The sequence below is a fragment of the Ceratotherium simum genome, chromosome 16, assembly GCF_057802395.1.
Source record: "Ceratotherium simum simum isolate JZ-2026a chromosome 16, ASM5780239v1, whole genome shotgun sequence".
Classification (NCBI taxonomy): domain Eukaryota; kingdom Metazoa; phylum Chordata; class Mammalia; order Perissodactyla; family Rhinocerotidae; genus Ceratotherium; species Ceratotherium simum.
The window spans coordinates 874,201-888,007 of record NC_141915.1 but is presented as its reverse complement, the minus strand read 5'-3'; the positions used below and the strand labels follow the sequence as shown (position 1 = coordinate 888,007).

General features: G+C 57.4%; 1 protein-coding gene across 4 annotated transcripts in view; it reads right to left on the bottom strand.

Moving 5' to 3' along the window:
- Nucleotides 1-13,807, bottom strand: part of NT5M (5',3'-nucleotidase, mitochondrial) — a 64,569-nt gene that overhangs the window by 15,830 nt on the left and 34,932 nt on the right. For 2 of the 4 annotated variants that reach the window (XM_087440277.1, XM_004433402.3), the window contains one exon: nt 12,308-12,607. The exons of the other annotated variants lie outside the window; for them this stretch is intronic. In XM_087440277.1, coding sequence (XP_087296403.1) covers nt 12,465-12,607 — 143 coding nt within the window. In that variant the 3' untranslated portion in view covers nt 12,308-12,464. Of the gene's footprint in view, nt 1-12,307; nt 12,608-13,807 lie in introns of those variants that run through there. 4 annotated transcript variants of the gene reach the window in all.

Genomic DNA, 13,807 nt, shown 5'->3' with positions numbered 1-13,807 from the left:
TGGCCCGGGGGCTCATGGGCTCTTGGACACCCTCGCCCACCTCCACCCACTGCCTGGGGCTTCCATCGAGCTGTGGATTATACTCAGTGCCTGGATGCACCCCACTGCTCCCAGCCCACCCGTCCCGTGGGAATACAGGCCATCCCACCAGGAAATGGCGCATACGCATTCCAGTGGATGAAGGCGTCAGAACAAAATCATCTCTCAGTCGGCCGTCAGCTCCGAACCGCCTCCTGCCATCAGCTTCTGTCTGTCCACTCCCCCGGGCCCAGCAGGCCCTCGGGGCCACAGCAGCCGGGAAATGCAGGATCTGATGACTGCCACCCCCGCGGGGACCCTCACTCTGACCTCACCCCCTGAGAGGGCCGCTGCTCCCAAGAGCCACTGGCTCTCCTCCATCTGTTCTGGAGCCTAAGTCCTAATCCCTGACCTTCTTTCCGCAAAGCCAGAGGGTTTTTCTACTGCTCACAGGAGCCCAAGCTTCTGTCTTAACCCCCGAGGAGACAGACTGCCTGTTTCAAACCCTCACTCCACCACTTACTAGCTATGTGATCTCAGGCAGGTCATTGAACATTTCTGAGCCTCCATTTCCACATCCGCAAAATGGGGACAATATTAGTACCTGCCTCGTGGGCTTGCTGTGAGGATAAATGAGATGATATGTGTATGAGGTGATACGTGTGCCACCCCCCATGACCTGTGGCCCAGGTGCCAGCCTGAGGCTGGGGCTAATCACCTGCCGGGACCCCGGCTGCAGGGACACTGAGCAGAGGCTGTCAGTGTCAGAGAGGAGGGGCAGGTGCAGGCGGAGCAGATCTGAGAAAGGCACAATGCGATGGGAGGTCTAAGGGGCCAGCAAGTGCGAGCTGTGGGTCCGGAACTCAGGAGAACAGGTGGGGCTGCAGCAAAGACGCAGGTGCAGTGGGCAGGGGGATGTGCCAAATGCAGAGAGCAAGGGCAGCCCGACTCCACCTGCTGTGGGACTCAGTCTGGTTCCTCAACAGGGTCCACACAGAACCATGTGACCCGCAACTCCACTCCTGGGTGTGGACCCAGGAGAACTGAAAGCAGGTATTCGAACAAAAGCTTGCACACGAGTGTTCACGGCAGCCCTATTCACAGCAGCCAAAGGTGGAAACAACCTGGGTGGCCATCAACAGACGAATGGGTAACCATAAAACGTGGCGTATCCACACAGTGGAGTGTCGCTTGGCCGTGAAAAGCAATGAAGTCGTGATGTATGCTATAGCGTGGACGAATCTTGAAAATATGGTGCTAAGTGAATGGAGACAGCCACAGAAGGCCACTGTCTGACTCTGTTCATATGAAATGTCCAGAATAGGCAAGTGCACAGAGACAGAAAGTAGATGGGTGGTTTCCAGGGGCTGGGAGAGGGGAACATGGAGAGTGACTGCTAATGGGTTTGGGGTGATGAGAAAGTTCTGGAACTAGATAGTGGTGCTGGTCACACAATATGGTACTTAATGCTACTGGATTGTACATTTTTAAGTGGTTAAAAAGGTAAAATTTATCTTATGTGTATTTTACCACACTTTTTTAAAAAAAATCAACCGAAGTCACAGCATCTGGCCACAGGCTAAAGTCGTCTTCTGGTCTCCCTTCTGCCTCGCGGGCTCCTGGGGGACACTGGGGACAGTCTTCCTTCAGCCCTGGGAGTCACACTGTGGGCAGAGAGGCTGGGCCATCTCGAGAGAGTGTCAGCCACTCCCTGGCTCTGGCCATCAGCCACCAACCAGCTGCAGGACCACGGGCTCCTTGGGCAACCTCTCTGGGCTGCAGAGTCCTTATTTGTAAAATGACAGGGTCGGACTAGAGACGATCTCAGGAGTCTGTCTCTTCTTGCTCTGAGAGCCTGAGTGGAACCAGATGTCTTGTCCTGACCCGTGGGAGCGTCAGAACAGCCAGTGCAGTCCATCCCAGGACCCCAGGGGCTGCGGGAGCCAGCACCCTCCCCCTGCCAGGCTCTCCAAGTCCCTTGTTCCCGGCTCTGAAAAGTATCCCAACATTCTTAAGCAACCAACACTCACTTAGACTTAAAAAGTTTTATTGGTTCTCGGCTCACCATTGTCTCTTGTATTCCATTTCATGGGTTAATTTTTCTTCTTGCTAGAGCACATCAGTTAGTAATATTTTCAAAAAGGAATTTTTCCAGTGCTAAACATTTTGGGACATTCCATGTCTTCAGGATGTGTTTTTACTCTTACATTTGGCCGGGTATAGAATTTTGAGTTTGAAATTATTTTCTCTCAGAATTTCAAGATAATTACTTCAATTTCTTCTTGCTTCTAGTATTACATTCTTTTACAAGTACTCGCTTTTTCTGGAAATATTTATAATTTTTTATCCCCAGTGTTCTAAAATTTCAACACTCTGTCCAGTAGTGGATCTCTTTTCATTCAGCCTGCCTGTCACTGGCAGCCTCTTTTTTTTTTTTTTTTAAGGTTATGTTGTTCTTTTATTTATTTTTATTGAAGTAACAGTGGGTTGTAACATTATATAAATTTCGGGTGTACATCATTATATTTCAACCTCTGCATAGACTACATCGTCCTCCCCACCCAAAGACTAACTACCATCCATCACTGTACACATGTGCCCTGTCACCCTTTTCACCCTCCTCCCTCCCCTCCGGTAACCACCAATCCAATCTCTGTCTCTATGTGTTTGTTTGTTGTTGTTTTTATCTTCTACTTATAAGTGAGATCATTTGACTCACTTATTTGACTATTTGACTTTCTCCCTCTGACTTAGTTCACTTAGCATAATACCCTCAAGGTCCGTCCATGTTGTTGCAAATGGCTGGATTTCGTTGTTTCTTATGGCTGAGTAGTATTCCATTGTGTATATAGACCACATCTTCTTTATCCATCCATCCATTGATGGGCACTTAGGTTGTTTCCAAGTCTTGGCTATAGTGAATAATGCTGCAATGAACATAGGGTGCATATATCTTTTTGACTTAGTGTTTTTGTGTTCTTTGGATTAATACCCAGCAGTGGAATAGCTGGATCATATGGTAGTTCTATTCTTAATTTTTGAGGAATCTCCATACTGTTTTCCATAGCGGCTGCACCAGTTTGCACTCCCACCAGCAGTGTATGCAAGTTCCCTTTCTCCACGTCCTCTCCAACACTTGTTTCCTGTCTTGTTAATTATAGCCATTCTGACGGGCGTGAGGTGATATCCATTGTAGTTTTGATTTGCATTTCCCTGATAATTAGTGATGTTGAACATCTTTTCACATGCCTGTTGGCCATCTGTCTATCTTCTTTGGAAAAATGTCTGTTCAGATCCTTTGCCCGTTTTTTAATTGGGTTGTTTTGTTGTTGTTGTTGAGTTGTATGAGTTCTTATATATTTTAGATATTAACCCTTTATCAGATATATGATTTGCAAATATCTTCTCCCAATTGTTAGGTGATCTTTTCTTTTTGTTGATGGTTTCCTTTGCTGTGCAGAAGCTTTTTAGTTTTGGGGTTTTTTTTGTTGTTGTTGTTTTTGTGAGGAAGATCAGCCCTGAGCTAACATCCGTGCTAATCCTCCTCTTTTTTTGCTGAGGAAGACAGGCTCTGAGCTAACATCTATTGCCAATCCTCCTCCTTTTTTTTTCCCCCCAAAGCCCCAGTAGATAGTTGTATGTCATAGCTGCACATCCTTCTAGTTGCTGTACGTGGGACGCGGCCTCAGCATGACCGGACAAGCGGTGCATCGGTGCGTGCCCGGGATCTGAACCCGGGCCGCCAGTAGCGGAGCGGGCGCACTTAACCGCTAAGCCACGGGGCCGGCCCTGAAGCTTTTTAGTTTGATGTAGTCCCATTTGTTTATTTTTTCTTTGGTTTCCCTTGCCTGGGGAGACATGGTATTCAAAAAGATACTGCTAAGACTGACGTCCAAGAGCGTACTGCCTATGTTTTCTTCTAGAAGTTATATGGTTTCAGGTCTTACATTCAAGTCTTTAATCCACTTTGAGTTAATTTTTGTGTACAGTGTAAGACAATGGTCTATTTTCATTCTTTTGCATGTGGCTATCCAGTTTTCCCAACACTATTTGTTGAGGAGACTTCCTTTCTCCATTGTATGTTCTCGGCTCCTTTATCGAAAATTAGGTGTCCATAGATGTGTGGGGTTTTCCTGGGCTCTCGATTCTGTTCCATTGATCTGTCTGTTTTTGTGTTAGTACCATGCTGTTTTGATTACTGCTGGTAACCTCTTTTAATTGGATTTCTGGGACATTTTCAATCTCAACTCTGGGGAATCTCTTTCCTGTGTTCTTGTCTCCTTTTCAACTAGGAAATGCAACTTTGACTCTATCCTCTATATCTCTTTTATTTCGTGCTTTCTATCTCTTTGTCCTTTTGTGCTACATTCTAGAAGTCCTCGGATCAATCTCCCAACTCACTAATTTACTCCTCAGCTATGTTCATTCCACTATCCAGCCCAGTTTGTTTTTACAATGATCAGATTTTAATTTTCCAAATTCCCTAGTTGATCTTTTTGAAGATTCAATAGTCAATGACATCTAAGAATATAGATTACACCTGTTCTAAATTCTTGTTCTGATTATATTAACTTCCTTTCTGTGGGTGTCAGTTCTCTTGTTAGGAGTTTAAGGCCTGTCATTCATGGGGTGCATCTTTGTATCTGAGGTTCCCTGTAGCTGCAAGGATCAAATCTTTTTCCCACAGCACTGGAATGCACCACTAGACAATCCTGCACGTCCTGTGCTTGGGGCTCTCCACTCTCGCGGAGTGTCGGCAGTCCTCCGGGACACTGCCCGTCTCCTCAACCCCTGCATCCACACTCACTCTCCCCACTCCCCCAAACACAGATACCTGCGCTCTCCGCTTGGCCCAGGGGTGGGTGGGTGTGTGTGTGTGTGTTGTGTGTGTGTGGTGGGGAAGAGGGTTCAACTCACCTGGCGGCTCCTAATGAGGGACCCTAAACAATTTTCCTGCCAGGGGCCCAAGGACCTAGTAACGCCCGTCCCCCCGGCCCACCCCGCCCCCAGGGCCTCCGGCCCCTCTCACATTCCACATTCCGAGCAGCCACGCCCTCGCACAGCTCCCTCCTGCCGTCACGCCCAGCTGCCCTCCACCTCTAAGGCATTCGGCACAGTTTCTGGTTCGCCAACAGCACCGTTGTTGTTTTCCAGTGTGGCTGGGACTCGGGACGGGGGAGGCCTCGTGCGAGTCAGCCCCGCGCCGACCGCTCCCTCGGCGCCCCGGCGCCTCTGGGCTCCCGATGCCTCGAGGCGCCGAGCTCGCTCCGGGGCAGGTGGAGGGTGGGGAGGGCCTGGGCTCCGCCTTCTCGGAAGGAGCTTGCGCCGCCCTCACCTCACGGTCACGTGGGAAGAAGGCCGCGGTAAAGCGTCTGGCACGTGCTCGTAAGTGTTGGGTCCCCCCTTCCTCCCGACGCGCCTTCCGTCGGCTCCGCGGAAACGCCCCGAGAGTCAGGGCGAGGGTGGTGGTGATGCCGTTGGTGCGAGGGGTCGGCGGAGAGGCGTGCGCGCGGGCAGTCTGCGAGGACTGTCGGGGGCGAGCAGGGCGACAAGGGGGCGCTGCGGGCTGGGGCGGGTGGGGTGAAAGAACAGGGCCAGGGCCAGCGGGGACCCCTGTGCCTTGCTAGTCAGAGGTCAGGGACTCAAACGCCCGCAGGGGCCAGGAGGTGACAGAACGTGTGAACAGGCCTGGGTCGTGCACACGGGAGCGAGGGGACACGGACCAGGGCTCCGCTCGGCGCGGCCCGCTGTCCCCGGGCCGGACCCCTGGGCGCCTGCGGCGGGAGGGAATGCAAGTCCCCCTGGAACACGCTGTGGCCAGTGGAGCACGTGCCAGGGCTCCAGGCCGCACCCGGGCTCTGCGTGGGGCTGGAGGGAGCCAGGAAGCGCGCACGGGCCCCCACGACCACGGAATGCTCACGCGAACAGAGCCCGTGAGGCCCGCCCGCGCCTGCCTTCTCCCCCACCAGGCCCACCCGGGCCCACAGTCTCCCTCGCGGTCCGCCCCTGGAGCCTGAACGCCCCCACGCGCTCGGCTCTTCAGGCGGCGGTTAAGGCCGATGCGCTTCTACTCCGCAGCTGCTCTAATCCGTAGCTGCGGTCCCCTCTGTGCCCCGCCTACGGGAGTTTCCGCAATGTACAGGACTCAGAGAAGACCTGGTGGGACACCAGTGTGGGACCAGAACACGGAGCAGGTCTGGTCCGGGAGGCTGACCACTGCCCCAGGGCCCCAGGGCGGCGCCGAGCGGCGGGAATGGGTCCTCCGGCGCCCTCCTGCGGCCGTCCGTGTGAACGGCAGCTGCGCCACCGTGGCCTGCCTCTCCTGACCTGTCCTGTCACGGAGGGGCGGGAGCTGCAGGATCGGGGTAACACTGCTGCATCCCAGGCCGCGTCCCCTCGCCCCCTTCTCTCCCAGCTCCTAGATTTAAATACCCTGATCATTTCTGGCCTCCTTTAGACCTCAGCCTGTGGGTCCAAGCCAGCTCTGCTGAATCTAATTAAGGATTTTTTTTTTTTCATCCAAATTGCCAATAGGGCCAAGGTGTTCTCTGGGCAGGTGATTTGGTTCCTATCACTACGCATTTCTATCCTTAAGAGCCATTGCGTCCCGGCCCGGCCCAGTCTTCTGAGGGCCGCTGCTTTGTGACTCAGCTGGCCTCTTCCTCTCTGTGGCCCAGCCCCAGGACTGGGCAGTTCTGGATAAAATCCTGCAAATGCAGCTGCTGCCACAGACCAGCCCTTCGTTCCCGCGGAGGTGCGGGGCTCGGGGAGATGGCAGACCGACTCCCAACCAGGAGGTCAGAGGTCAGGGTTGGTGCAGAAAGGCCTCCAGAAAATGGAAGCAAACAGCATGTGCAGACATAGGTAAGATGCAGTCAAGGAGCTGCAAGGAGTCCAGGGCAAATGAGAGACGGGGTGGGGGCAGGTCATGAAGGGTCCTCCTTGAGTGCTGAGAAGTCTCCTCTTTATCCTCAGTGCGACGGGGACCAGTGACGGGTTAGGTCCAGGCCAAGGCTGGCCTGGGACCTGCACAGACTCCTGACTTGGAGGCAGGATGACTTTTCTCCTCAGGCCACCTTAAGGTCTTGGCTGGAGATAAGGTTTCTGCTGGCAGGGCAGGCTGGACACAGGTCCTCAGCCTCGCTGACATCCAGGACCAGACCTTGTCCACAGCAGCCTGGGAGGAAGGGGCAAGAAGAGCTGGTCCAGGAGGGCCAGGTGGGGGCTCATGGAATGTGGCCTCTCCGCCTTCTTCCCCTGCAGCTGCCTGTCCACTCACTAATCACTAGCATCCCCCCCAGCTCTCCTCCTCTCTCTCTCTCCATCTCCCTCCCTCCCTTCCCCGAGTCCATTTCCAGTGGGCTGTGCTGCCACCTGGTGGCCACACCAGGACAAGTGCCCCTGTTGCCCATGGGAGTTTCCAGAGCCCAGCCCTCCTCCCCCAGTGGGGGCTCCCGCCTCAGAGCCCACCACCTTGTTTCACAGGGCCAGTCAGCTTCCTCCACCAAGCCACAACGTCCTGGAATCAACGTCCCTCTTTCCTGCAACCAACTCTGGAAACGGGCTCAGGCAGGTGGCCAGGCAGGCCCCACTCTCCAGCTGTTCCAAGTCCCCCCCACTGCAGGCTGCCTCCTGGACCCCAGCCGTGCTGGCTGGGTGGCCTGGGCTTGTCAGTGACCCTTTCTGAGCCCTGGCCTCCCGGGGATGACTAAACATGTACATATACAGACGAGAACTCAGATGTGTGGGTAAGTGTTCACTATTAACTGTAACATCACTATTTCTTTTTTTAATTGCCAATTAAAACTAACTCAGTTTCTTTCCACTTGACATGGTCTTCTTTGGTCTCTAACTCAGGCTCTTTCGAAAAGCCCTTAATCAGTTCAAAGTCCCCACTCCCTGCAGGGGCTGATAGCCCCTCTGCTCCTCAGAGGTCCTCCCTCGTTTTTGTCCCTGCCAGAGGGACATCTGATCCAGGAGCCGGCTGCTGCATGGGGCACTGGGCATGTCACCCCGTTTCGGGCCAGGGGCCTCTGCCCTACCTGCTTCCACCGCCACCCCCTACACAGGGGTAACAAGGTCTGCTGGCGGCCAGGCAGACTGAGCGGCCCCCTGCAGCCCTTGGCCCCAGGGTCACTTTGCCCCTCCTTGGTGGTCCCCTGTTGAGCACCCAGTCAGCATCCTCATCCATCTTCCACAACCCCGCCCACCCAGGCATCCAGGGACTCCTGGATTCTTTCCTTTCCATGCCAGAGGGAGAGGAGGGTCTTGGAGGCCTACCTCATCTGCTCAACGGCTCCACTTTGAGGGGGTGGGGGTCCACCTCCCAGGGACCTGGCTCATCCTCACTCTAGCCGTGGCCGTGGCCTCTGGACCCAGTACCAGCAGGCCACTTTCTCTCTAGTGGGGACTTACCAGGCCGTCTCCTTCTTCCTCGCCCCAGACCCCTGCCCTACCTTCCCTTGGGGCAATGGCACTCGGGCTTCACTGAATGGCAGGTGTGCAGGGGAGGACACTGGCAAACCGAGGGCAACAGGGGTATTGACGAAGCATCTTCATCCCCATCACATACGTCTCTCTGCCTGGCCCACAGGGGAATCAGTGAGCTTCCCTCCTCCCCACACCCCTTCCTCAGCTTGTTCCACAGCTCTGGCCTGAGCCTCTGCACCTGTGCCTGGCGTCTGCTGCAGTTGCCTGCCTGAGCACCCACCTGCAGAGGGAGGCCCAGCTGGGCCCAGACTCCGCCTCATCCATGGAGACCTGAGCCCTCAGGGAATTCTGGGTCGGAGGACAGGGCCGTGTGTAAGGTCACAAGCAGAAGCCCCAGACGGCGGCTGCCTGGGCTCACCCTGGTGGCACCACTGACCTGGCTCACCCTCCCTCGGGACACCTGACCCCACCAAGCCCACAGCCCCGTCGGTTAAGTGGTCGTGAGGCCACATGAGGTGATCGTCAGCATCTGGAACACAGCAAGTGCCGAGAAATGGCCATCTTTGTGGGTCCCCACTGGGAAACTGTGCCCCAGAAAAGTGAAGAAACTACACTGAGTCTTTCTGCCTGAACCCCCAGCTGACCTGGAGGACCACGCTCCTCCCAGGGGCGCTGGTCCCAGTGTCCTCAACATTTCCAAAGGGGTCAGTCCCCACTGTGGACAAGGGCTGAGGCGTCCGAGGCCAGCCAGGGGGAAAGGTGAGGGGCCAGGCTGACGCGGCGCCCATCTCGGGGCAGGACAAGCCGGGCTCTCCTAGCCGGAGGCGGCCTTCCTTTCCTGTGGTTCACTAAACGGCTCTGAAGCAACACACACACTTCTCAAGCGCTGAAGAAAGTCACCTTCATGTCAGTTGTCTGTGTCTTGTTTGACAAGAAGAAAATCATAAAGCCTTGTGGTCCTGTCCTACGTCCTCAGCTGTTCCAGGTGCCCCTCCCTTCCCGGCATGGTGAGGACAAGAGGTGCCCACGGCAGCGTGCCACAGGGCAGGCAGCACCTCCACGCCTGGCGCCCAGGCTCCACCTCCCACCCCCCTCCTCTTCAGGTTCCAGTCCTGCGGCCTTCTTCCCTCCTGCACTCCTCAGCAACTCCCTCCTGCCCCAGGGCCTCTGCACGGCCTTCCCTCGGCAGGAAGGCTCGCCCCTCTTCCAGCCAGGTCTCAGTTAAGACGCCTGCTGGGCGGGCCCATGCCAGCCATGGGCTGCCTGGGCCCCGCTCCACCAGCACCCCCAGCACCCGCCTCCTCGAGGCACCCGCCGTAATTACAGTGTGGTGTTCTCCATTTGCTTGGTGGGCCACATTCTGAAGCCCTGACCACAGCATCTTTGCCTCTGCAATGACTTTTTCTCCTTTAAACTAATTGGGCAGATGAAGTGGCTGCTACCTCAGGGTGAAGGACCCCAGCTGAGCAGAGAACAAATGGTGGCAACGTGTAGCTTTGGAGTTTCTCAACCGACCTGTACAACTCAGAGCAGCATCAGCTTAAAAGGAAAGGGTTTAGCGGCGTCACCCCCCGAGGACTCGGCAGCACACCAGTGCCACAGCTCTGTTAGGAGCGCACCTAGAGGCACAGGCCGGGAGCAGGCCGCAGGGCTGGCAGATGCAAGGGAGGGGCTGGCCCCGAGTGGGCTCCATGCCCTGACCTCCCCCGCCCCGCCCCTGCCCAAGGCCCCAGAGCTCCCTGCATTTCACCAGGCGCCAGGTGTGGGGGAGAAACGGCCGCAGGTGACTGCTGTCTCCCTGTGGCCAAGAGGCTGTCCACCGGACGTGGGGTCCCCAGGCTGACCTCAGGGACAGGCTACCCCAGCAGTGCCGCACCATTGGTCCGGCAACAGCAGCATGAGGCTGAGGACCACGGGAGACCAGACACCCCTCACCACTGACACCCCTGCGGAAAGTCAGCACCTCTGGCCTTCGGACACTCCCTGGGGATGAGCAGGAGAAACCAGATGTGGCCAAGAAAGACCTGGCAGGATTGAGTTTCTGTCATCAGGAGAACAAAGCCGCACTACAGAAATGAACTCGGTGGATTTCTGCTGCCCCACTTCACTGTCTACAATGATGTGAGGGCGGGCTGCACGGGTCAGGGTCACTGCTGTGGCCTCGGGGCCAGCACAAACCCTGGCCCGTGGCAGGGGCTCCTCCTACCTCAGGAGGCCGAGTCCAGGGGAAGACGCCGCTCCCATCAGGCCAGACACTGCAACGCCCCGGGCAGTCCCGAGTAGGAGGTCTCGCTAAATCTAGACCTGACAACGCTAAGCGGGAGAAGCTCTTTGATGAGAGGGCGTGGAGGACCAGATGGGCAGCCCCTGCTGGCAACTGGGTGGAAGACGGCAGAGTGAACGGGCCCAGGAAGAAAGGGCAGCACCACATCGTGCACGTGACACGGTCTCCTGGCCCTCAGACAGCAGCTGTGTCCTGTCTGTGTCCTCGTGTGAGCAGCGGCAGAGGGTCTCGGGGAGCCGCTGGGGAGCCAGCACTCTGGGGTCTCCCTCCCTTCCAGGGTCACAGGCTGGGACGCCAGGGACCCCTCTGGACACGGCCCTGCTGAGGCCAGGTGGCCTCTGCATCACGTGCTACCACCCCAAATGCACTCCTCATCAGGATGCCCCGCAGAGCCGCCACCCCAAGGGATAAAGCCCGCCCAGGGGAGGGGCGCAGCAGAGGAGAGTCCCTGCTGCCTGACCGGGGCTCGGGAGGCCCTGAGGGCCAGCAGGTCAAGAAGCTCCGCCAGCCCTGAGCCTCGGGCACCTCTCCCTCCTCCTTCCTCCCACCTGACCCCGTCACAAGGCAGCCCAAGAGTGCCTGTCACAGAGGGCTGACAGCCTGCCAGGACCCCAAGGTGGACAGTAGGGTTCCCTGCGAGGGCAGTGATGGGGAGGCAGCAGGGGCAGGAAGTGGAAGAGAACAGGCCCCGCAGCCTTCGAGCAAGAAAGCTGGGGGTGGCTGTTCAAGCTGCCACTTCCCAGTGGGTGGAGAGGGACAAAAGCAGGCACACCAGCGTGCTCCCGCCACACGGCTCCTGGGACCCTACAGGAACCTGGCCCCGGGAGAGGGGCAGAGGCTGGGGGACCAGGGAGGGCTGGAGCCTGGGGGCAGGCATGGGAAGGGGTACTTGAGGGAAACCTCACCAGTCAGCGCAGGGTGTGGGGCGTGGACCGAGGGGACCACCATGGCCTCCAGCTCTGCCACCATCAGGGCCCCGTCCCTCTGGGGTTCCCAGGCAGCACCCACAGTGGAGTGAACAGTGAAGCTGCACCTCCTCAGCCCCTCTCATCAGTGCAGGGGGACGACCCAGGTACCTGCAAGATGTGCGGCTGGGTGCCCGGGCCAGACACTGGAGGACCTTGGGGCAGGGGCTCGAGGAGGCCGCAGCCTTGGGCGACGCAGAAACAGCATTTATTTTTCATGCCTTCAACACATGTCCAAGCCTGCTGACTCTCTGCTGGGCCCTGAGCGAGGCACGAGAAACCCCTGAGCTGGTCAAAGGCTGGGCCGTGTGCGCCCCAGCACAGAGCCCGGCGTGCCCCGGAACGCGGCCTGTGTTGGCTGAATCCGCGGCAGGTCGCTGGGGACACTGGACTGGCGGGCAGGGAGCAAGGGCTCATCCCCACCTGCTCCTGCTGTTCCCCTTGCTGATGGGCCGCCAGCCGGGGAAGGGGGGCTGTCCCTGAGGGAGGGGCGGACTGCTGGCCCTCTGAATAATGCCCTCGGCTCCTCCCGTCGGGAGCGCCTGGCCCCGGGAGGTCGGCCTGCACTGCGTGGCCGCACGCGTCTGGCCCGGGCCCGCCCTGCCCGAGATGGGTTAAGGCCTGGCAGGGCTGGGGAAGGAGAGGAGCCGTGCAGGGGGCCGGGGGCGGCTGAGAGGGAGCCCCCGGCCAGAGCACCAGCCCCCCAGGCCCTGAGCTGGGAGCCCTGAGGTCAGGGGCCCGCAGAGGAGCCCGAAGCACAGTCCAGCTCAGCGGGGCCGCTTGCTGTCCAGAATGGCCTTCCAGTCGTCCGCCCACGAGAGCAGCCTGCGGCGGGGGGGCTGCAGCTGCACGTGCCGGTTGTGGCAGGCGGTGAAGAGGACGTGCTCCCAGCTGGGGTTCGGCTCCGCCCCTGTGGGCGGGAACGCAGCGTGAGTCCAGCGCCAGGAGACCCGGAGCGGCCGCCTGGGACCGACGCCCCGGTGTCCTCAGGCACGCAGCTCGCCCCTCAGACTCGGCCTCCCCGTGGGTGAAGTGGTGACTGCACTGCCCGTCTCACGGGGGTGGGGGGCACGAGGATTAGGGAGACGCCTGCACGGGCCCCTCGGCCCGGCACACGGCTGTGCTCGGCCGACAGTGACCACGGCGGTCAGCGTCGCCACGGTCAGCGTCGCCGCGGTCACTGGCGGAGGCCGAGCCTTGCTGGCGCCCTGCCCTTCCCCTCCCCCACGCCCAGCCGTCCTGCACTGGCCAGCTTCGCAGCTCACAGCTGTCGACCACGGGCCCCGCGAGACCCCCCAAGCTTCAACCCCTCACATCCACATGTCCACTGGCACTGAGCACGGTGACCCCGCCCCCCGGGTGACAGCCTGGCCCCCGGCGCCTCCTGCACAGGCCTCTGTCCTGCTCCCCAGCGTCCGAGATGGAAGCTCTGGGCCCCTCGAGGTCACAGCCCTTGCTGGTGCCGTGCTCTGACTCTCCTTGGGAGACTGCGTGGTTTGGGAGGTCAGGGGTGGGCAAAGCCGCGGACTCTACCCTCTGGACACAATGCCTAGGGTAGAGATGGGCATGTTTCCCAAGCCAGCTCTAAAAGCCATTAGGAAAGAAATATTCCATATTTTCCCACTGAGGTGTCCAAAAGAACAGGATTTAACCCTGAAACCCCACTGACATCTACCAGGAGGAGAGAGCCTGCCTGAGGACGAAGGCAGAGCAGAGCCAGGAGTTAAAGAAACTGAAGTTTCACTGATATTGTTTGAACTCCTAGATTCAGCCGTGCCTGAAGCCCTCCTGCCCACCTTTTCCATTAGGTGCAACAATAAACTTCCCCTCTCCTTTTTAAGTCAGTCCAAGATTTGTTTCTTTCTTTCTTTTTTTGGGAAGGGACATCACAAGCAAAAGGAATAAATACAGCCCTCAAAACACCTTCAACTAGAAAGAGTATGCTTTGCTTTTCTGTTTTATATATTAGGTTCAGTTCAAATTGCTTTTAGAAAGAAAAGGGTTCTGCTGCTAAAAACAGATGTGTGGAAGCCAGAATTGGGCCCTCATTTACCATGAGGAAGGCACGGCTTCCAGGTGTAAAGTGACTCACCCAAGGCCACTGGCAAGT